Below are 25,558 nucleotides of genomic sequence, written 5' to 3' on the forward strand. Positions count from 1 at the left end.
GGGGTCATTGTCCATTTGGAAGACCCATTTGCGACCAAGCTTTAACTGACTGATGTCTCGAGATGTTGCTTCAATATATACACATAATTTTTCTTCCTCATGACTCCATCTATTTTGTGAAGTGTACCTGTTTCCTCCAGCATCCTCACAAGGTCCTTTGCTGTTGTTCTGGGATTGATTTGCACTTTTCACACCAAAGTACATTAATCTCTAGGAGACAGATCGCATCTCCTTCCTGAGCGCTATGCCGGCTGTGAGGTCCCATGGTGTTTATACTTGCGTACTATTGTTTGTACAGATGAACGTGGTACCTTCAGGCATTTGGAAATTGCTCCCAGTGATGAAACAGACTTGTGGAAGTCTACAATTCTTTTTCTGAGGTCTTGGCTGATTTATTTTGTTTTTTCCATGATGTCAAGCAAAGAGGTACTGAGTTTGAAGGTAGGCCTTGAAATACATCCACAGGTACACCTCCAATTGACTCAAATTATGTCAATTAGCCTATCAGAAGCTTCTAAAGCCTTGGATTTTTCCAAGCTGTTTAAAGCCAAAGTTAACTTAGTGTATGTAAACTTCTGACCCACTGGAAATATTGTGATACAGTGAATTATAAGTGAAATAATCTGTCTGCAAACAATTGTTGGAAAAATTATTTGTCATGCACAATGTAGATGTCCTAACCGACTTGCCAGAACTATAGTTTATTGACAAGAAATGTGTGGAGTGGTTGAAAAATGAGTTTTAATGACTCTAACCTAAGTGTATGTAAACTTTCGACTTCAACTCTAGCTCTGAATCCATGATATGGCATGGGGTAGAAAATACATAACACAAGTTTTCTCATCGCAGGTTATGGTCAATAATATCAAAGGCTGCACTGAAATCGAACAGTACAGCTCCCAAAATCGTATTATTATTTCTTTCAGCCAATCATCAGTCATTTGTGTCAGTGCAGTACATGTTGAGTGCCCTTGTCTATAAGCATGCTAGAAGTCTGTTGTTAATTTGTTTCCAGAGAAGTAGCATTGTATTTGGTCAAACACTAATTTACCCAACAATTTGCTAATAGCTGGCAGCAAGGTGATAGGTCTGCTGTTAGAACCAATAAAGGTTGTTTTACCACTCTTGGGTAGCGTCATGACTTTGGCTTCCTTCCAGACCTGAGGACAAAGACTTTCCTCTAGGCTCAGATGAAAGATATGACAGATAGGAGTGGCTATAGAGTCATCTACCATTCACAGTAGCTTTCCATCGAAGTTGTCAATGGCAGGAGGTTTGTCATTATTGATCGATAACAATATTTTTCCATCTGTCCACCTAACCTTACAAAATTCTAACTTGCAATGCTTTTCTTTCATTATTAATTTTTATATTCATGAGTAGAATGGCTCACTGTTCGTTGTTGGCATTTCCTGCCTGAGTTTGCCCATTTTGCTAATGAAGTAACCATTACAATAATTGGCTCTATCAAATCTTTTTTTGATTAATAAGCCATCTGATTTGATGAAAAATGGAGTTGAATTGGTCTTTCTGCCCATAATTACATTTAAAGTACTTTTTTTTTTCATCATTCATTATATCATTGATCTTTGCTTCATAATACAGTTTCTTCTTCTTTTTGTTGAGTTTAGTTACATCATTTCTCAATTTCAGTAAGTCAGCCAGTCAGATGTGCAGCCAAACTTATTAGCCACTCCTTTTGCATCTCTTTCAACCATACAGTTGTTCAATTCCTCATCAATCCATGGAGCCCTAACAGTTCTAACAGTCAGTTTCTTAACAGGTGCATGTTTATCAATACTTGGAAGAAGCAATTTCATAAAATCATTAAATGCATCGTTTGGATGCTCCTTATTAATCACATCAGACCACCAAGTATTTTTTAACATCATCCACATAAGAGTAACAGCAAAACCATTCAATTCAACCCAGAACCCCCCCCCCCCCCCCCCTTGTCTTCCAGAGGTCTCGGCTGACTTCAAACCTGGGACATCGGTCCAGTACACATTCAAGGAGCCGTATGAGTTGAACAGGAACATCAGCACCCAGTCCTCCTCCATTTACTCTGACCTCAAGCTGCGGGGAGAGAACGTGTCATTCAGCTTCCGTAGCTCCCAGAGCCCGGCGCTGCTCCTCTACGTCAGCTCCTACTATAGAGAGTACCTGGCTGTGCTGCTCAATAGGAATGGTAAGAGGCGGAGGGATTTCAAAATCCAACCTGTGATATTAGTTATGTCGTATTACTACATTTAGAAAGGTTATTAACAATGACTGTAAGTGAGAGCGAGGGGGACGGGTGTTGGGGGAGAGAGAGGGAGGAGATAGAGAGAGGGGGTGGGGGGAAGAGGTTTGGAGAGGGGGAGATGGTGAGGGGGTGGGGAGAGGGTTGGTAGAGAGAGGGAGGAGATAGAGAGATGGAGGGTGGGGAGAGGGTTGGGAGAGGTGAGAGAGGGGGGGTGGGCTGAAGAGGGTTGGGAGAGAGGGAGGGGATAGAAAGAGGGGGGATGGGGAAGAGAGAGAGGGGATAGAGAGAGCATGGTTGGAAACAGCTGCTGAAATGAGCAGGTCCTCATCTCGCTGCTCATTTTCCTCCACTAGCAGATTCATTTGGATTAATTTGAGTCTCCAAGTCCCTGTAGACATCAGGCTTGTCAGACACCACTGCCTCTTAATTCATCCAAAGTAACATGTGTGGCATTGTCGGTTGTTCTAAGAGAGCACATGCAAGATATCTCAGTAAGAGTAAGAAAGTGCAAAATATGTCTTTCTTGATAGTAAATATAGTCAACATATCTAAATACAAAGGGACAGTTTATCAACTTGCCAGGCCTCTTTTTGATTTGATTTGTATCTTCTGTTTGTCCTGTGTTAGATGTGATATTAATGAGGAGCGTTTGAATATAAAATTAATATATTTTGCCTGGTAGCTAGGCTACTACTAGTGTCTCCAGCTACACAGTAAATTCCTTTAACCCTTGTCTGGTGTTCGGGTCTGTGGGATCCATTTTCAATGTTTACTCAAATAAAAATTACACAATTCATTATTTGAGACTTGAGACTCATTGGCCTTGGCTCATTTTCTGTGAAGAACATGTAAAATAACACATTTTCATTAAGTGCATACCGTGCACGCATGCATGTGCATACTGTACACATTTATATTACGTATGTGGTGTTCGTAATAAAAGTGTCAAAGTGTGTGTGTAGGTGAAAGCAAGTAAAAATGATACAAAGGTTTGCTGTGTGCCTTCACTCTGTTGTCCTCCTCCCTGGCCCTGCTGTTTCAACATAGCACCAAGAACCTGTCTGTCTCCCTGCCTGTCTGCCTGTCTGCCTGTCTGCCGCTTTTCTCGGACTCTGTACCCTTTGTAGTGTGGGAACCTGCACAATGTTATTACAATACATTATTTAAATACATTTATTTTTTTAAGAAAGTCTTTTCCCACACTACCCCAGCCAGGTGCAAATTGGGGGAGGGACACAAAAAATAAATAGCTTTGCATGTGTGGCTCCTTACAACAATCAATCAGTATGGAAAAAAGAATCTCTACTCAGAGAGGCCTTAGAATTTTTTTGCAGAGAGAGAAGCTAATGTCCCTGTCAATTCGGAGTCTGATAGTGAGTTTGAAGAAGAGGATGAGATTGACCCTCAGCCAGCCTCAGGACCAGCCCGTCAGCAACCAGCTCATCAACAGCCTGCAGGAGGAGAAATATGGATGTCAAAAAATTGAGAAATTGAATGGTCTGCCTGCCTAAGGAGTGAGCCACCCTGCATGGCTGCCAATGTGATAAGGATGCAACCAGGACCGACATGGATGGTGGTTACAAATGTGCAGGACATAAAGTCTTCTTTTGAACTGTTCATCCCAGACACCATCCAGAAAATTATTCTGGACTGGTGTTTTTGGAGAGAAATAGAAGGAGATGGACCAAAGTAATTTACATGCATACTTTGGGGTTCTTATCCTTGCTGGTGCTTTCAGATCCAATGGGGAATCCACAGAATCCCTGCGGGATGCAGAAACTGGCACAGAACCTTTCCATGCAACAATGTCTCTGGAAAACTTCCACATTATTTCCAGGATTATGCGTTTCGATAATCAAGACACCAGACCAGTTCGGCGGCAGAGAGACAAGATAGCTGCAATCAGGTCAGTGTGGGACAAGTGGGGGGACCGCCTTCCCCTGTTTTACAACCCTGGGCCCAACGTTACTGTTGATGATCAGCTTATGCCATTTAGAGGCCGCTGCCCCTTCAGGCAGTGCAAACTGTTTAAACCCGGAAAATATGGAATCAAGATCTGGGCTGCCTGTGATGTTGCTTCCTCATATGCGTGGAACTTGCAAGTGTATTGTTTTATACATTTTTTATTTAACCTTTATTTAACTAGGCAAGTCAGTTAAGAACAGGGAAGCCAGATGTAGGAGCCCCTGAGAAGAACCAAGGGATGCAGTTTGTCCTGGACGTAATAGGGACTCCGTGGCCACAACATTACATGCAATAACTTTTTTACTTCGCACAAGCTGGGACAGGTGCTCCTCGAGGAAGCTAACGATGGTAGGAGCAGTACGAAAAAACAAGTCAGAGCTCCCACCTCAGCTGTTGAATACACGGAACAGGCCTATCAATTCCTCTAAGTTTGTGTTCACGGCCGACACGTCCCTAGTGTCCTACATGCCAAAGAAAGGCAAAAATGTGGTACTCATGAGCACGCTGCATATTGATGGGAGAATCTGTGGCCAGGAACATAAAATCAGAAATCATAATGCCACAAAAGGAGGGGTGGACTGGCTGGTGACTGGCTACAGCTGCAAAAGAAAAACCCTATGCTGGCCACTTGTGATATTCTTTAACATCTTGGACATCTCGGCGTACAACGCGTTTGTCAACTGGATGGCGTTGAACCCAGATTGGAACAGAGGGAAGCTCCAGAGGAGACGGCTCTTTCTTGAGGAGCTGGGCAAGGCATTGGTAAGACCTTAAATCCAGATGAGGCAACCCCAGCTTCTGCAGCCATTGTGAGGAGGATGCTGGTGCCCCATCTGCCCGACCCACAGGACTAACAACTTCAATACCGGAAGTAAGTGTGAGTGATGTTGTTGCATGTGTGTGTGTCTGACTCTTCTATCTTGGCCTGCTATAACTATATATGTGAGTGAGTGAGGGAGATGTTAGTAACATTTCTGAACTAAGTGTTTTTATCATTCTAGATTGCAGCCGGTACCAACAAGAAGAAGCGTTGCGATGTGTGTGGACCCAAGAAGGACAGGAAAACAAGGACACATGCATGAAGTGCAAGAAATACATTTGCAACACACACACAATAAAACTCTGTCCCTCATGTGTTTTGTAGACCGGGGGCTCATTTATCATTTCCATAAAATACTGAATGTAAAATGTGTTCTTCCAATTTGTTCAGTTCAAAACAATAAACATCAATAGTGATGAAAACCATGTTTCATTTCTATTTGTTCCAGATGCACATGATTTATTCCACCCGTGTCTTGATTATAATAGATTTTTGTTTACAAAAATCACATTTTATCAAAAATAACCCGCGAACATTGGGTGAATAACAAAAACATGAACACCATGCAAGGGTTAAGTAGATACTGTTAGCTACAACATGTTCAAAAACTAACTGCTGAGGTTAAAGAAACTCAAAGTGTAGTGGGTGTTTAAGAAGTTTGATATTCTCTACTGTATAGAAGTTGCAGTAAGACTGCCTCTACATTACCATGTACTGTACTGCAGTGGAGGCTGGTGAGGGAGGGGACGGCTCACTTCATTCCAGCCATCAATATGAGGCGGCCTCCCCTCACCAGCCTCCACTGCTATGCTGTATGCCTAACGAAAATGCAATTCAAAAAGGTTGCTTCTGATACATGTTTTTTATGGTCCTGAGAAGTGTGATGGACTGCCAAGTGCGTTACTGTGGAGTGTACAGTCATCCAGTTAGTTATCGCACTTCTTCCTGAACGATTGTCCAATTAGAGCTCAGTGAGCGGTTGTTCTCGGAAACCCTGGATAGCTTCTTCTCCGAGTGGTCAGCGACGCCCCACTGGCAGACAGTCTACACTCTGCCCATGTCAATGTGTGACAGTAATTGTGGCCTATCTAATGTGATGGTCCTCTACTTGAATATAGGAATGGGCCCTTTCCACTTATATAAGAGTTTATTTTACCTAGAGCACAAATCATAAAATGGCTCAAATACTCCTGTACCTTACAGTGCCTCAGTAATTGTAGACTTTCTGATATGATGGCCCTCTGCTTTAATCGCAGAATGGGCCCTCTCCCTCATTTATAAAATTGTTGTTTAATTTGTCCCATGGCACAAATCATTTTAATGTCTATTTAACACTCTTACCCTCTCAAATATTATTTTATTTCACCTGGATGTGTGTAACTAGTTCATGTTTTATTAACACTGAACAAAAATATAAATGTAACAGAACAATGTCAAAGATTTTATTGAGTTACAGTTCATATAAGGAAATCAGTCAATTGAAATACATTCATTAGGCCCTAATCAATGGATTTCACATGACTGTGTATACAACTATGCATCTGTTGGTCACAGATACCTTTAAAAAAAAGGTAAGGCCGTGGATCGGAAAATCAGTCACTATCTGCTGTGACCACCATTTACCGCATGCAGCGCGACACATCCCATTCGCATAGAGTTGAACAGGCTGTTGATTGTGGCCTGTGGAATGTTGTCCCACTCCTCTTCAATGGCTGTGCAAAGTTGCTTGATATTGGTGGGATCTGGAACACGCTGTCGTACACGCCGATCCAGAGCATCCCAAACAAGCTCAGTGGTGAGTATGCAGACCATGGAAGAACTGGGACATTTTTAGCTTCCAGGAATTGTGTACAGATCCTTGCGACATGGGGCCGGGCATTACCATGCTGAAACATGAGGTGATGCGGCGGATGAATGGCACTACAATGGGCCTTGACACGGTATCTCTGTGCATTCAAATTGCCATTGATAAAATGCAATTGTGTTCGTTGTGCATAGCTTATGCCTGCCTATATCATAACCGACCCCCACTATGGGGCACTCTGTTCACAACGTTGACATCACCAAACCACTCGCCCACACAACGCCATAAACGCTGTCTGCCATCTGCTCGGTAAAGTTGAAACAGGGATTCATCCGTGAAGAGCGTGCCAACCTCTTACACTTCTCCAGCCTGCCAGTGGCCATCAAAGGTGAGCATTTGCCCACTGAAGTCGGTTAAAACGAGCCCACAGATGAGCTTCCCTGAGATGGTTTCTGACAGTTCATGCAGAGATTCTTCAGTTGTGCAAACCCACAGTTTCATCAGCTGTCTGGGTGGCCGGTCTCAGACGATCTCGCAGGTGAAGAGGCCAGATGTGGAGGTCCTGGGCTGGCATGGTTACACATGGTCTGTGCTTGGGAGGCCGGTTGGACATATTGCCAAATTCTCTAAAACAGCATTGGAGGTGTCTTATGGTAGAGAAATGAACATTCAATTCTCTGGCAAAATCTCTGGTGAACATTTCTGCAGTAAGCATTTCAATTGCACACTCCCTCAACTTGAGACATTGTGTGACGAAACATTTAAGCGTGGCCTTTTATTGTCCCCCGCACAAGGTGCACCTGTGTAATGACCATGCCGTTTAATCAGCTTCTTGATATGCTTCACCTGTCAGGTGGATGGATTATCTTGGCAAAAGATACATTCTCACTAACAGGGAGGTAAACAAATATGTGCACAAAATTTGACATAAATACATTTTTGTGCGTATGAATAATTTCTTGGATCTTTTATTTCAGCTCATGAAACATGATATCAACACTTTACATGTTGCATTTGTATTTTCGTTCAGTATATTATTTGTACCCCCAATCCCTCCATGAAGAATTCTAATTATGTTATTGTAATTATCATGAAGGGCTTTCATGTTGGCTTAATGATAAAAAAAGACACCTTTGTATGAAGTGATAATTTGTGTGCTGCAGCATCAGTGAGAATGTGTTTTTTAAGCAATGTAATACATTTCCAATTTGTCCATTCGTCTGAATGTGAATGATTAGTTTGGTGCTGACTGACAATCCAAGCACAACCGTGTATTACTCAGAGCCCCTCAGATACATAATTCCCTGCAAATTATGAAAATTAATTTGATTTATTATCTCTGTTATTGATAGGGAATTAGAGATTAATCCGCTTAGTACAGGGTTTTCAAAACTCGGTCCTGGGGACCCCAAGGCTGCACATTTTTTGTTTTTGCCCTAGCATAAAATGTCAGTTAATTATAATCAACATAATAATTGCCATACCCTGTTGCTGCAGGATTATTCTCATGTTGTAGCAAATTGGCTCAATTTAAGATCATACATCTGTACTGAAAAAAAAAAATGAAAAAAAAAAATAAAAAAAATAAAACGATTTTCTGGGTACATTGTGAATGCTGCACATGTAGAAGTGAGATTGTTCAGTGGCTGTCTGCATTTAAATGGTGTTGATTATTGTTCAAGTTTCATCTCTATGGGAATTTCAGTTAACCTTAGTCCTGGACTAAAAGGGTCTTTCAAATGAGAATATCAGTTAAGAATGTTTTCAGTGCAGGAGTCTGTTTAATCTGTTTCTGGACAACTGTCCCATAATATTTCTGAAAGTTACCTGGTATTAAAGTTGTCTCTATATCTCTCAAAGGTTACCTGGACGTTAAATACAAGCTGCAGAACAGTAGAGATGCTGAGGTGTTCAGGACCAGCGTTAGGAACCTGGCCAACGGACAACTTCACAGAGTCTCCATCAGAAGGCTTTCAGAGACTGTCAGTGTTCAGGTAATTTATTCCCTCACCGTTCAGGGAATTTATTATGTCACTGTTCAGGTAACTTATTTAACTTATTCTGTCCCTATTCAAGTAACTTATTATGTCCATGTTCAGGTAATTTATTCTGTCACCGTTCAGGTAACTTATTAAACTTATTCTGTCCCTATTCAAGTAACTTATTCTGTCACTGCTCAGGTAACTTATTCTGTCACCGTTCAGGTAACTTATTCTGTCACCGTTCAGGTAACTTATTCTGTCCATGTTCAGGTAACTTATTCTGTCACCGTTCAGGTAACTTATTCTGTCAGCATTCAGGTAACTTATTCTGTCCATGTTCAGGTAACTTATTCTGTCAGCATTCAGGTAACTTATTCTGTCACCGTTCAGGTAACTTATTCTGTCACCGTTCAGGTAACTTATTCTGTCCATGTTCAGGTAACTTATTCTGTCACCGTTCAGGTAACTTATTCTGTCACCGTTCAGGTAACTTTTTCTGTCACTGTGCAGGTCATTTATTCTGCCACTGTTCAGATCATTTATTCTGTCCCTATTCAGGTAACTTATTCTCATTCAAAATTAAGTAAAGCTGAGCAGTTACCTTGGTGCAGTGGATCTCTTCCTTAGGTACTAGTACCCTGGGGGTACCTGGCCTATCCACAAGGGGTAGTTGGGAATATTAATAAAAACATAGGCCTAAAAATTGGTTGCACATGAGGAGGTTCTGCAGGCAGAAAAAAAAGTAATTGGGTGTAGCATAACATAAAAATATTGAGAATCACTGCCTTGAATGTCAGCAAGGGGTATTTAAAGTCAAGTAGGCCTATATGTAATGTAACTAACCTGCTGAGCTGTAAATGTAAGTGTATACATGTTAGCAGTGTGGGATATTTATCATGGTGAGTGAAACTAATTCAAAAGGAAAATAACATTACTCCCAACAGATTTAAATATACAGTGAGATGTGATACCACTTGAGGATAGTGGATAAAGAGTGATGCAGGTTTTTTCTATAGTGTAGTTCTACCTCTTGGGACTCTGTATCTATCATGGAGTCCAAGTTCTTTGCTAACCTCACATGAGAAGCCAACCCTACAGATGTTGGATCTTAATTTGAGCCAGTTTGCGACATCAGGGAAATAATCCTACAGCAACAGGAAATAATTATTCAGATTATGTGTAATGGTCATTGATGAAAAACATCAGGATACTTTTTAAACCTCAAATACACTACAAGTTTTTCCTGTTGCAGGAATGTTCTCCTGCAACAGGGTCGTCAAATTAAGATCCTACATATGTATCTATCATCAAGTCCAAGCCTTTTGCACAGCAGGACACAAACCCAGGCCTTGCTCCAGAGCTGTACTTACTCAGAATGCACAGACACATTCCAACTCTCAGTCATTAAGTAGGCCCACTCATTCACAATTCAGAGACCTTTCAGGCAACATGAATGATTCTAAATAACTAAAGGAATAGGATGGCAAACAAGAGAACAGTAGAGAGTAATCGATAAAGTTTTAGCGTAAGGGACTGAAATCTGTGAGGAGACTGAACACATATTTCAAGAATTGTAACAACAAAGGTGGTCGACATTCTTCTTTTCAGCCATTCTTCGACAGACACATGGAAAGCAAGTTGCGTTTTTTACCCCATATAGTAAAATCTATTATTTAGATCATTCTGAATTCCTGTTTAGCATTGCCCTGATGTGATCTGAAACTGCCACTCTAGTTAACATGATATTAACCCCACCGCATCACCCTTAGCTATTTTTAATTACAGTGTAATGTTCTTAACTAAGTGCTCTGCAATACAAATTGAAGGTCATGGCTTGCTGGGTATTTGCTGAAGCAAGGTAAAGTCTATTTCGCCTGAGATCATCCTGTATGAACCATTCTTTGAGGATTTGAACTACAGTACAGCAACCCAACTACAACAGCAAGGCCATACAAACGCCCAAATTTAGACACCCCATTTATAAACCTCTTAGAGAAGGGGGTGAGTCCAATGTGTTGGACAATTTTAATGCACTTCCCTTCCATAGTAATCACTTAGTGGACCGCACACTTAGAGGTGTTTACTTCCATGTTTCCAACCACCCAACATGTACTAGTCTGACTAGTCTAGTAAAAGGAATATGATAACGCACACCCAGTGGTGTAGAGTAACTAAGTCAAATACATCAAAGGGGTACCTAGTCAGTTGTACAACTGAACGCCTTCAACTGAAATGTGTCTTCCGCATTTAACCCAACCCCTCTGAATCAGAGAGGTTGGGGGGCTGCCCTAATTGACATCCACAGCACCCAGGGAACATTAGGTTAAATGCCTTGCTCAGGGTTGAATGACAGATTTTTACCTTGTCAGCTCGGGGATTCTATCCAGCAACCTTTCGGTTATTGGCCCAACGCTCTAACCATTAGGCTATCTGAAATATTACTTAAGTAGTTTTTTGGGGTATCTGTACTTTACTATCTATGTTTTTGACAACTTTTCCTTTTACTTCACTACATTCCTAAAGAAAATATGTACTTTTTACTCCATTCATTTTCCCTGACTTCCAAAAGTACTTATTACATTTCGAATGCTCAGACAGCACAGCAATATGATTCAGAGGGGTTGGGTTAAATGCAGAAGACACTTTTCAGTTGATGGCATTCAGTTGTACAACTGACTAGGTATCTCCCTTTCCCTTCCAATATGGTTAAATTTGCGCACTTATCAATATAACACAGTCATCCCAACTGCCTCTGATCTGGTGGACTCACTAAACACAAATAGAGTGTTGGAGTGTGCCCCTTTCTGTCCATAAATAAACAAATAATAATAAGCATGCTGACTAGTTTGCTTAATATATGGAATTTGATATATAACAATTACTTTTTACTTTTATTGAAGTATGACAATTGAGTCCTTTTTCTATCGTTGTACTTAAGTACATTTAAAACCATATACTTTAAGACTGTTACTCAACTAGTATTTTACTTTATGACTTTTACTCAAGTCATCTTTACTTGAGTATGACAATTGAGTACTTTTTCCACCACTGCGGACACCCAAACATGTTTTATAGAGGTGCTGGTTGGTCTCCTAACCAATTGTGCTATTATGTGTTTTTTTTCGCAATATTTGTAAATTATTTTGTACAAATTGTTTCTGCAACCGTATCTTACGGAAGAAAAGAGCTTCTGGATATCAGGACAGCGATCACTCACCAGTTCTACCAAATCTCCATCAACATGTTAAACGTGCAACCAGAGGGAAAAAAAATCTAGATCACCTGTACTCCACACACAGAGATGCGTACAAAGCTCTCCCTTGCCCTCCATTTGGTAAATCCAACCACAACTCTGTCCTCCTGATTCCTGCTTACAAGCAAAAATTAAAGCAGGAAGCACCAGGGATTCGGCCTATAAAAAAAATGGTCAGATGAAGCAGATGCTAAACTACAGGACTGCTTTGCTATCACAGACTGGAACATGTTCCGGGATTCTTCCGATGACATTGAGGAATACACCACATAAGCCACTGGCTTTATCAATAAGTGCATTGAGGACGTCGTCCCTACAGTGACTGTACGTACATACCCCAACCAGAAGCCATGTATAACAGGCAACATTCGCACTGAGCTAAAGGGTAGAGCTGCCGATTTCAAGGTGCGGGAATCTAACCTGGAAGTTTACAAGAAATCCCGCTATGCCCTGCGACGAATCATCAAACAGGCAAAGCGTCAATACAGGGCTAAGATTGAATCATACTACACCGGCTCCGATGCTCGTCGGATGTGGCAGGGCTTGTAAACTATTACAGACTACAAAGGGAAGCACAGCCGCGAGCTGCCCAGTGACACGAGCCTACCAGATGAGCTAAATCACTTCTATGCTCGCTTCGAGGCAAGAACACAAAGGCAACCTGACAAAATGACTACAGACCCGTAGCACTCACGTCTGTAGCCATGAAGTGCTTTGAAAGGATGGTAATGGCTCACATCAACACCATTATCCCAGAAACCCTAGACCCACTCCAATTTGCATACCGCCCAAACAGATCCACAGATGATGCAATCTCTATTGCACTCCACACTGCCCTTTCCACCTGGACAAAAGGAACACCTATGTGAGAATGCTGTTCATTGACTACAGCTCAGCGTTCAACACCATAGTACCCTCAAAGCTCATCACCAAGGTAAGGATCCTGGCACTAAACACCTCCCTCTGCAACTGGATCCTGGACTTCCTGACAGGCCGCCCCAGGTGGTGAGGATAGGTAGCAACACATCTGCCACGCTGATCCTCAACACTGGAGCTCCCCAGGGGTGCGTGCTCAGTCCCCTCCTGTACTCTCTGTTCACCCACGACTACATGGCCAGGCACGACTCCAACACCATCATTTAGGTTGCTGACGACACAACAGTGGTAGGCCTGATCACCGACAACAACGAGACAGCCTATAGGGAGGAGGTCAGAGACCTGGCCGGGTGGTGCCAGAATAACAACCTATCACTCAACGTAACCAAGACTAAGGAGATGATTGTGGACTACAGGAAAAGGAGCAGCGAGCACGTCCCCATTCGCATTGGTCCAAATATACCAAGACAGTCAAGAAGAGGGCACGACAAAGCCTATTCCCCCTCAGGAAACTAAACTGATATCCTCAAAAGGTTCTACAGCTGCAACATCGAGAGCATCCTGACCAGTTGCATCACTGCCTGGTACGGCAATTGCTCGGCCTCCGACCACAAGGCACTTCAGAGAGTAGTGCGTACGGCCCAGTACATCACTGGGGCAAAGCTGCCTGCCATCCAGGACCTCTACACAAGGTGGTGTCAGAGGAAGGCCCTAAAAATTGTTAAAGACCCCAGCCACCCCAGTCATAGACTGTTCCCTCTACCACCGCATGGCAAGCGGTACCGGAGTGCTAAGTCTAGGACAAAAAGGCTTCTGAACAGTTTTTACCCCCGAAGCCATAAGACTCCTGAACAGTTAACCGAATGGTTACCCGGACTATTTGCATTGTGTACCCCCCCCCCCCCCAAGCCCTCTTTTACGCTGCTGCTACTCTCTGTTTGTCTTATTTGCATAGTCACTTTAACTATACATTCATGTACATACTACCTAGATTGGCCCGACAAACCAGTGCTCCCGCACATTGGCTTACCGGGCTATCTGCATTGTGTCCCACCACCCGCCAACCCCTCTTTTTACACTTCTGCTACTCTCTGTTCATCATATATGCATTGTCACTTTAACGATACCTACATGTACATACTACCTCAATCAGCCTGACTAACAGGTGTCTGTATATAGCCCTGCTACTCTTTTTTTCAAATGTATTTTTACTGTTGTTTAATTTCTTTACTTACCTACACACACACACCTTTTTTCACACCATTGTTTAGAGCCTGTAAGTAAGCATTTCACTGTAAGGTTTACACCTGTTGTATTCGGCGCACGTGACAAACTTTGATTTGATTTGAACGAGAAAACCTTTCCAAGCTATTTCACTACTTTCCTTTTTTAGTTGAATGACAGATACTAAACAGCCAAGTGATAATGTGTTTAAAGTACTTTGAAGAGCAGTCTACATGAAAGAGTACATTCTCCATCATCTGAAAGTGTTAATTGTCTTTTTTAAATCCCCAATATGACCATTCGACAAAGTGTTTACAGGTCCTGTTCTGCAATTTGTTTCAGATTGACCAGCACGAAAGGGAAGACTTCAATCTCACATCTGATGCAGAATTCAATGCTATCAAGTCAGTTGTCCTGGGGAAAGTGCATGGTGAGTTATAGAAGACTCCATTCAAATGACGAAGAAGGCCGTTTAAGTTAAAACTTGCAAAGAAATTGTGATTTAATATAGAGCTCAGAGGTGTTTCGCTGTATGTTTCAATCACAGAACTGGAGAGCTTGTGAGGATCCCTCCTGTCTGAAGCTTTTACATAAAGCTTGTTAAATAACATAAAGCTTGTTAAAATGACATAAAGATTGTTCAAATGAAAATATGATAACAAAGAGCTTCTTTAGCTCAAATAGAGATAGAATTGCTCCCATACGTATGTAATAATTATCTATTATTATGTTTATTTTTTTGTTCACTCAGGTAATCACAGTTCGACATGACATGTTATCATCAGAGCGTTGTTGGGTGTCTGTTTACTTAAAATCTGAATAATATCGTCTTTGTGTAATTATTGTCTATCCCCTGCTTTGGAAATAGGCCACTTTATGAAGGCCTATTGCTAATGTATTTATTTTAAAATAGGAGGCCTGCTTTCAGTTGTGAGGAATGATTAAAGGAAACAGACATAAAATACAGCAGTTACAGTCGTACAGTACATTCTGATACAATATAATTAACAAAATATTCCATGTCAAGTGGAAATAATACTCCCATACTATGCCTGTATACACAATGCACTGCTACTCATTTCAGATGCAAATCCATTTCTATCCATATGTAACAATGTCAAGAATGTCACAATAACAAGTTAAACAGTAGCTACTGTGATATTGTTATTGACTTATTCAGGAACTTTCAAAAAACTCCATTAGTTTAAAGTCAGACTAACCCAAAAGCTCCATTATTGTAAAGTCAGACTAATCCAAAAGCCCCATAGGTCTAAAGTCAAAGCTCCATTGGTCTAAAGTCAGACTAATCCAACAGCTCCATTTGTCTAAAGTCAGACTAATCCAACAGCTCCATTGGTCTAAAGTCAGACTAATCCAACTGCTCCATTAGTATAAAGTCAGACTAATCCAACAGCTCCATTGGTCTAAAGTCAGACTAATCCAACACCTCCATTAGTATAAAGTCAGACTAATCCAAAAGCTCCATTAGTATAAAGTCAGACTAATCCAAAAGCTCCATTAGTATAAAGTCAGACTAATCCAAAAGCTCCATTAGTATAAAGTCAGACTAATCCAGTAGCTGTAGGGTATAATGACTTGTGGGGCTAAGGGGTCTGCCCTCTGGCTCTCCGGTCATCCGGCACATACACACAAACAAACTGCTCTGTGGTAGTGGAATGTAATCTCAGATGCCATGGACCATGTTAAAGCATGACCGGGTCCTCCCCATACTCTCTTTTCTAACCCCGCCACAGTATGTGTGTCATATCAGGATCAAAGAGCTGGCATGAAAGTGGATTCTGTGTCATTCCCAGCGACGCCTGTCATCAATCACGCTAACAAATTGAAATGTAGTGTGTGTGTGTGTGTGTGTGTGTGTGTGTGTGTGTGTGAGAGAGAGAGAGACTTGCTATTGAAAAGGCCGCCGTAGGCAGGCCTGGCTCTCAAAAGACAGGCTATGTGCACAATGCCCACAAAATGAGGTGGAAACTGAGCTGCACCTCCTGCCAAATGTATGACCATTAGAGACACATATTTCCCTCAGATTACACAAATATTCCACAAAGAATTTGAAAACAAACCCAATGTTGATAAACTCCCACATCTACTGGGTGAAATACCACAGTGTGCTGTCACAGTAGCAATATTTGTAACCTGTTGCCACAAGAAAAGGGCAACCAGTGAAGAACGAACACCATTGTAAGTACAACCCATATTTATGTTTATTTATTTTCCCCTTTGTACTTGAACTATTTGCAAACAAAATGACATTTGAAATGCCTTTATTTTTTTGGAACTTTTGTGAGTAATGTTTAATGTTCATTTTTTCACTTTTGTTTTCTATCTACTTCACTTGCTTTTGCAATGTTAACATATGTTTCCCATGCCAATAAAGCCTCTAAATTAAAATTGAAGAGAGAGACAGAGAGAGACAGAGAGAGACAGAGAGAGACAGAGAGAGACAGAGAGAGACAGAGAGAGACAGAGAGAGACAGAGAGAGACAGAGAGATGGTGAATCACTAAAACAATACAGAAATACACTACGGAAAAAGAAGGAACAGCATGTCAGAAATCAGCTCAAAGTAATTGAAGAATCCATAGACTCTAACCACTTCTGGGAAAATTGGAAAACACTAAACAAACAACAACACGAAGAATTATCTATCCAAAATGGAGATGTATGGGTAAACCACTTCTCCAATCTTTTTGGCTCTATAACAAAGAATAAAGAGCAAAAACATATACATGATCAAATACAGATCTTAGAATCAACTATTAAAGACTACCAGAACCCACTGGATACTCCAATTACATTGAATGAGTTACAGGACAAAATAAAAACCCTCCAACCCAAAAAGGCCTGTGGTGTTGATGGTATCCTCAATGAAATGATCAAATATACAGACAACAAATTCCAATTGGCTATACTAAGACTCTTTAACATCATCCTTAGCTCTGGCATCTTCCCCAATATTTGGAACCAAGGAGTGATCACCCCAATCCACAAAAGTGGAGACAAATTTGACCCCAATAACTACCGTGGAATATGCGTCAACAGTAACCTTGGGAAAATCCTCTGCATTATCATTAACAGCAGACTCGTACATTTCCTCAATGAAAACAATGTACTGAGCAAATGTCAAATTGGCTTATTACCAAATTACCGTACAACAGACCATGTATTCACCCTGCACACCCTAATTGACAACCAAACAAACCAAAACAAAGGCAAAGTCTTCTCATGCTTTGTTGATTTCAAAAAAGCCTTCGACTCAATTTGGCATGAGGGTCTGCTATACAAACTGATGGAAAGTGGTGTTGGGGGTAAAACATACGACATTATAAAATCCATGTACACAAATAACGGTTAAAATTGGCAAAAAACACAAATTTCTTCACACAGGGTCGTGGGGTTAGACAGGGATGCAGCTTAAGCCCCACCATCTTCAACATATATATCAACGAATTGGCGCAGGCACTAGAAAAGTCTGCAGCACCCGGCCTCACCCTACTAGAATCCGAAGTCAAATGTCTGCTGTTTGCTGATGATCTGGTGCTTCTGTCACCAACCAAGGAGGGCCTACAGCAGCACCTAGATCTTATGCACAGATTCTGTCAGACCTGGGCCCTGACAGTAAAACTCAATAAGACCAAAATAATGGTGTTCCAAAAAAGGTCCAGTCACCAGGACCACAAATACAAATTCCATCTAGACACTGTTGCCCTAGAGCACACAAAAAACTATACATACCTTGGCCTAAACATCAGCGCCACAGGTAACTTCCACAAAGCTGTGAACGATCTGAGAGACAAGGCAAGAAGGGCATTCTATGCCATCAAAAGGAACATAAATTTCAACATACCAATTAGGATTTGGCTAAAAATACTTGAATCAGTCATAGAGCCCATTGCCCTTTATGGTTGTGAGGTCTGGGGTCCGCTCACCAACCAAGACTTCACAAAATGGGACAAACACCAAATTGAGACTCTGCACGCAGAATTCTGCAAAAATATCCTCCGTGTACAACGTAGAACACCAAATAATGCATGCAGAGCAGAATTAGGCCGATACACACTAATTATCAAAATCCAGAAAAGAGCCGTTAAATTCTATAACCACCTAAAAGGAAGCGATTCCCAAACCTTCCACAACAAAGCCATCACCTACAGAGAGATGAACCTAGAGAAGAGTCCCCTAAGCAAGCTGGTCCTGGGGCTCTGTTCACAAACACAAACACACCCTACAGAGCCCCAGGACAGCAGCACAATTAGACCCAACCAAATCATGAGAAAACAAAAAGATAATTACTTGACACATTGGAAAGAATTAACAAAAAAACAGAGCAAACTAGAATGCTATTTGGCCCTACACAGAGAGTATACAGCGGCAGAATACCTGACCACTGTGACTGACCCAAAATTAAGGAAAGCTTTGACTATGTACAGACTCAGTGAGCATAGCCTTGCTATTGAGAAAGGCCGCCGTAGGCAGACATGGCTCTCAAGAGAAGACAGGCTATGTGCTCACTGCCCAAAAAATGAGGTGGAAACTGAGCTGCACTTCCTAACCTCCTGCCCAATGTATGACCATATTAGAGAGACATATTTCCCTCAGATTACACAGATCCACAAAGAATTCGAAAACAAATCCAATTTTGAAAAACTCCCATATCTACTGGGTGAAATTCCACAGTGTGCCATCACAGCAGCAAGATTTGTGACCTGTTGCCATGAGAAAAGGGCAACCAGTGAAGAACACACACCATTGTAAATACAACCCATATTTATGCTTATTTATTTTATCTTGTGTCCTTTACCATTTGTACAATGTTAAAACACTGTATATATATATATATATATATATATATATATATATATATATATATATATATAATATGACATTTGTAATGTCTTTATTGTTTTGAAACTTCTGTATGTGTAATGTTTACTGTTAATTTTTATTGTTTATTTCACTTTATATATTCACTTTATATATTATCTACCTCACTTGCTTTGGCAATGTTAACACATGTTTCCCATGCCAAGAAAGCCCTTGAATTGATTTGAATTGAATTGAGATGAGGCCTGACTGAGGAGGAATAGCTCCCCTGTTGTAAGAAGGGAAAGTTACAGTCAGGATACAGTAGCTTGTGTGATGCAGTACAATGCCATCGGCTCACTAACTTCTTTAAGAAAGGGAAAGGGGAAAGGGGGATACCTAGTCAGACATCTGAATGCCTTCAACTGAAATGTGTCTGCCTTAATCAACATCCATGTCTTCGGGCGCCCGGGGAACAGTGGGTTAACTGCCTTGCTCAAGAGTACTGATAACCATGCAAATTCATACCATTAAATGCATAGTCACTTGGTCATTCTGAAGAGCCAGTGAGGCAGATACCCTGGCAAATGTAGGGTTTTACTGGATATTAGCCAGTCAAATGGAAGCAGTGTTACTGGGGTCTCTCATTATCTACTTTCAAATGGAAGCAGTGTTACTGGGGTCTCTCATTATCTACATTCAAATGGAAGCAGTGTTACTGGGGTCTCTCATTATCTACTTTCAAATGGAAGCAGTGTTACTGGGGTCTCTCATTATCTACTTTCAAATGGAAGCAGTGTTACTGGGGTCTCTCATTATCTACTTTCAAATGGAAGCAGTGTTACTGGGGTCTCTCATTATCTACTTTCAAATGGAAGCAGTGTTACTGGGGTCTCTCATTATCTACTTTCAAATGGAAGCAGTGTTACTGGGGTCTCTCATTATCTACTTTCAAATGGAAGCAGTGTTACTTGGGTCTCTCATTATCTACTTTCAAATGGAAGCAGTGTTACTGGGGTCTCTCATTATCTACTTTCCAATGGAAGCAGTGTTACTGGGGTCTCTCATTATCTACTTTCAAATGGAAGCAGTGTTACAGGGGTCTCTCATTATCTACTTTGTTTATTGTGAGCTGTTGATGAACTTTCTGCCTAATCAATCAATATTACGCTGAGAGCAATGAATCCCACTTATTTTACCTTAGACTGATCAGTATACTGCACATTAGTGGGAGGCCGAGTATCTGCGGGTTTTTGCTCCTCCCTTGTACTTGATTGATGAAGTAAGATCACTAATTAGTAAGCACTCCCCTCACCTGGTTGACTAGGTCTTTATTGAAAGAGAAAAAACAAAAACCAACAGACGATAGGCCATCCATGTATTGAGTTTGACACCCCTGATGTAGGGGATCTATTTTAATCTATACCATTATCCATTACAGTACGTAATGATCTGACTTACCTCTGATCTCACTGACTGTTTCTGCATTTTTGGTTGTGTGCATGGGTGTGTGTGTGCGTTTGTGTTTAGAGTCTGGTGAGCTGGATCCAGAGATTGCCAGGCTGAACTCCCAAGGTTTCAGTGGCTGTCTGTCGGTGGTCCAGTTTAACTCCGTAGCCCCACTGAAGGCAGCGCTGCTCTACCCCAACACCAGCCCAGTTGTAGTGATTGGATCCCTAGCAGAGTCCACCTGTGGCTCCCCATCTCCAGCCAATCCCTACCCAGCTGAAACTACACACTCCCTATCAGGTAAGGTGTCAAGTTCCCTATGATGGGCGGAGTCTGTGGTAATAGCGGGGACTTATGGTCATCCCTTTTCCATCTCTTTCTCTCTCTCTCTCTCTCTCTCGCTCTCTCTCTCTCTCTCTCTCTCTCTTCTGCTTGAGTGCCTTTTGTTTTTCTTTAATTCCACTTGAGAATCTACACTTTTTTCCAAACTGCTTTTTCAAACTTTATCAAGGGCCCATTTAATACATACACCATCTTCCTTGTTAATTAGATGAGAATGAAAGTGATTACATTGTGACAGATGAGTTCATTCATTTGGATGAGAGGCATTTCTCATTTGCATAATATTACTTCTGTGGTCCTCCTCATGCGGTTTAGGACTGAGGGTGTAGTGTTAAATGAATCCTGCATGGACTGATGACCCTTGATGTTACTGACTCTCTCTCTCTCTCTCTCTCTCTTCTGTCCCTTTCTTTTCTCTTCTCCCTTTCTCTTTCTACTCCTCTGTCTATCTTTCTCTTTCTGCTGCCTCTCTCTCTTTCTGCTGCCTCTCTCTCTTTCTGCTGCCTCTCACTATTTCGGTGTATATCTCTCTTTCTGTCTGTTTCCCTCCCTCTGTCTTTCGGTCTCTCTCTTTCTGTGTCTCTCTCTTTCTCTCTGTGTATCTCTCTCTTTCTGTCTGTGTTTCTCTTGCTCGCTCTCTGTCTTTCTGTCTCTCTCTCTCTCAATCTCTGTCTCTCTCCGCTGTAGATCATTTAGGTACAGTAGGTACTGGTGAGCTTATAGTCAATGCAATCAAGAGTGACTCTGCATTGATTGGAGGTAACGGGAACATGTTTCTCATGTGTTTCACTGTTATAGTGTCATAATAAACCATACTTATATTGTATTCAGTAAAACAACATGTCAGATAAGAAATTATCCTGTTCAAAACTTATCACTTGCAAAATACATGTTTTTCTGAATGAGACAAACCTGGATAAATAAAAGTTAAATAAATATATACAATATTTCAACATAAGATATGGCATGTTTGCAGCATCACATCACACAGCTTTGAAGCGGTGGTTGATTAGGTTCCAGTTGGTTCAGTTGCTGGAATACAGAAAGTAGTTTAACCTTTCTGATCTCCCCATCCCGGATCCGGGTTCGTGAATACAGACTCAAGCTCATTACCATAACGCAACGTTAACTATTCATGAAAATCGCAAATGAAATGAAATAAATATGCCATCTCTCAAGCTTAGCCTTTTGTTAACAACACTGTCATCTCAGATTTTCAAAATATGCTTCTCAACCATTGCAAAACAAGCATTTGTGTAACAGTATTGATGGCTAACGTAGCATTTAGCATTAGCATTCAGCTGGCAACATTTACACAAAAAAACAGAAAAGCATTCAAAAAAATCATTTACCTTTGAAGAACTTCAGATGTTTTCAATGAGGAGACTCTCAGATAGCAAATGTTCAGTTTTTCCTGAAAGATTATTTGTTTAGGACAAATCGCTCCGTTTTCTGCGTCACGTTTAGCTATGAAAAAACCCCTGTATCCAGGATTGTGTAAATCTATCAGCAAGCTCATTAGCATAACACAACGTTAACTATTTATGAAAATCGCAAATGAAATGAAATAAATATGCCATCTCTCAAGCTTAGCCTTTTGTAAACAACACTGTCATCTCAGATTTTCAAAATATGCTTCTCAACCATAGGAAAACAATCATTTGTGTAAAAGTAGCTAGCTAGAGTTAGCATTTCGCGTTAGCATTTAGCGTTAGCATTAGCGTTAGCATCCAGCACCCAACATTAACAAAAACATAAAAGCCTTCAAATAAAATCATTTACCTTTGAAGAACTTCTGATGTTTTCAATGAGGATACTCTCAGTTAGATAGCAGATGCTCAGTTTTTCCAAAAAGATTCCTTGTGTATTAGAAATAGCTCCGTTTTATACATCACATTTGGCTACCAAAAAAAATCCATAAATTCAGTCCTCAAAACGCAAACTTTTTTCCAAATTAACTCCATAATATCGACTGAAAACATGGCAAACGTTGTTTAGAATCAATCCTCAAGGTGTTTTTCACATATCTCTTCATTGATACATCGTTCTTGGACACATGCTTTCTCTCCTGAATCCCAGGAGAAAATGACCGCACCTGAAGATTACGCACAAATTTAGACAAAGGACACCGGGCGGACCTCTGGAAAATGTAGTCTCTTATGGCCAATCTTCCAATGATATGCCTACAAATACGTCACAATGCTGCTAAGACCTTGGGCGAACGACAGAAAGTGTAGGCTCATTCCTTGCGCAATCACAGCCATATAAGGAGAGAATGGAAAACAGAGCTTCAGAAATTCTGCTAATTCCTGGGTGATGCATCATCTTGGTTTCGCCTGTAGAATGAGTTCTGGGGCACTTACAGACAAAATCTTTGCAGATTCTGAAACTTCAGAGTGTTTTCTTTCCAAAACTGTCAAGAATATGCATAGTCGAGCATCTTTTCGTGACAAAATATCGCGCTTAAAACGGGAACGTTTTTTATCCAAAAATGAAATAGCGCCCCTAGAGCTCTAAGAGGTTAAAGTCCTCCTTATACAGGCTTACTCAGTGCCAAATGCACAAAGAACACCAAAACTAATTCAACGCTTAAAGAAATTATTTGCTGATTAAGGAAGTTTTACAGCTATCTTCAAATATATTTTCATTTTAGAACCATTGTAATTTACCATTAAATTGAGTCTGGGTGTGTTCTGGTTTCCCAATAAGATGTATCCTTTTCTCTTGATAATGAAATGCACCATACATAGCATTGCAGTGTACAAGGACTGTAGCTAAGGTTTATGAAATGAATGCCTGCTACGTTTGTGAGAATTGAACTGGAGATCTTTGTGCTGTGCCTTGTACAGAGATGAATTTACAGCTTTTAGAAGCTTGTGTAATGCCTTTTAGAGTTTAGATTAGCAACGGAAATTAGGCAGGCCGGGTAATAGCAATGAAATACCCACAAGAGAAATTGGCATATTATTTATCTTAAGGCTTCTATGCCGGAGACAAAATGTTGCAGAACTAAACTTGAGAATGTGAGAAAGGAGTTAATGTGTTCTGAAAGCCACTGTGCTTTCTCTATTTTTGCTTCTGAAAAAGGAAACCCATAGAGATGTCACAATGTGAAATGATGTTAATTGGTTTCACTTTAGAAGTCTTCAGTGTTTTCCGTCTTAAAAAAGCATTCTGTTAAAGTTTCTTTCTGTTTTCAAATGAGTGCTGTTTTGTTGTTTCCTGACTTAATGTTTTGTACTCCTTTGCAGGTGTGATTGCTGTGGTGATATTTGTGATTCTGTGTGCGTTGGCAATAATGGCAAGGTTCCTGTATCGACGGAAAGAGACATTCCACACCCAAGAACCCCAGGGAATCAAACCTGAGGCCGACAGTCCTGAATACCCTTTCCACAGCGAGCCCAACTCACAGAACATACTAAGTGAAAACCAAAAGGAGTATTTCATTTAAGTCAAACTATCCACATCTCGACCTTCTCGATGTTGGACTAATCCAATGAATCTGATTAAGGAAGGACAAGCCTTGACAAGACCTAGAGACGTTAATTACGTTCACAGTACATTACACACACAGTACATGCAGTAAAAGACCATCAGCAACTGTCAAAACATGATGGCGGACCAAGATTTGAAGAAGACAACAAATAATCTGTAAATGCATCCATGTATTGTGGTTTCAAGTAGTTACCACAGCCACAAAACCAAAATTGGCTATATCGTAAACAATAATGGAAACTAAAGTTTGCTTTTCGGTCTTAATTTAAGGTTAGGTTTAGGCATAAGGTTAGCAGTGTAGTTAAGGATTGGGTTAAGGTTAGGGTTACGTTTGACATTATATTTTAGAGAAATTGTAGCAATAGACTGGGTTTATGACTTTGTGGCTGTAGTAACTAGTGATGACCACATATTGTTTACTGTTTTTTGTACACACTGTTTGTACTGGTAATATGACACAAGTGTAGATGATAGACTTTGAAAGGTGTTGATACTGTCATTCATGGGAGTGTAAATATTATTTGAAAATGTAAATGTTGAATTAATTCATGTCTTTATAACAATCGCTGTCTAATATTCCTCTCCGGTGGTACAGTACTGAAAATATAATAATGCCTGGATGGATTTATACTGTATGTACTTGCAGTACGGTTATGAAGATGATACAATACATGTTTGGATTATTGAGTTGAAAGTATTTTGGTATTATGATGATGCAATTGCTTTATTGAGAGATTTAGATGTCTTAGCCATAGAGATTACCTCTACAGTAATAACATCTCAGAATCTGTTGACCAAAATACATGAGAACATGTATTGAACAAACATATTCGAATCGAACATCCCACTGACAAAATTTATGTAAATACAGTTTTATGTTCCAAATGTTTTTTTGTTTTTTTACTTCACTGTACTTCAGAAAGTTCCGTGGCAAGCATAACCTGTAATTTTGTGTGCTTGCTCTGCATTATCCTTGATAAAAAATAAAAGCATAGCCATTTAACGGTTTTCTTTGAAACACTGCTTCCTTACCACCCACAGCTAGAACACTTTGACAGACCCAATTCTCAGAAAAGCTTTGAACGGAACTCACAACATTAGGCTCACTCAAAAACACTCTGGCTAATCACAACCTTCCTTTCACAAGGTGCTAATCTTTATGAGAATACCCAGTTTGGTTTGTCAGACAGACAGACAGGTTTGGTGGGATTGGTGATTCATAGGAAGCAGAATGATAATCAGAGGAAGTTCATCTGAGACACGCTGACAGAGTCAGAGAAGAG

The 25,558-nt window shown here is 40.7% G+C and overlaps 1 protein-coding gene across 2 annotated transcripts in view; it reads left to right on the forward strand.

The window, feature by feature from the left end:
* LOC110537019 (contactin-associated protein-like 4) overlaps positions 1-25,283 on the forward strand; it is a 219,319-nt gene extending 194,036 nt beyond the window's left edge. The window contains exons 19-24 of one of the 2 annotated variants that reach the window (XM_021622727.2): positions 1,964-2,188; positions 8,695-8,828; positions 14,512-14,599; positions 20,520-20,738; positions 21,468-21,539; positions 24,032-25,283. In XM_021622727.2, the coding sequence (XP_021478402.2) occupies positions 1,964-2,188; positions 8,695-8,828; positions 14,512-14,599; positions 20,520-20,738; positions 21,468-21,539; positions 24,032-24,231 (938 nt within the window). In that variant the 3' untranslated portion in view covers positions 24,232-25,283. The remainder of the gene's footprint in view (positions 1-1,963; positions 2,189-8,694; positions 8,829-14,511; positions 14,600-20,519; positions 20,739-21,467; positions 21,540-24,031) is intronic. The other variant, XM_021622728.2, reaches the window with a different exon arrangement.
* Positions 25,284-25,558: the final 275 nt, after the last annotated feature.

Source organism: Oncorhynchus mykiss, chromosome 12 (genome assembly GCF_013265735.2).
Source record: "Oncorhynchus mykiss isolate Arlee chromosome 12, USDA_OmykA_1.1, whole genome shotgun sequence".
NCBI classification, from domain to species: Eukaryota; Metazoa; Chordata; class Actinopteri; order Salmoniformes; family Salmonidae; genus Oncorhynchus; species Oncorhynchus mykiss.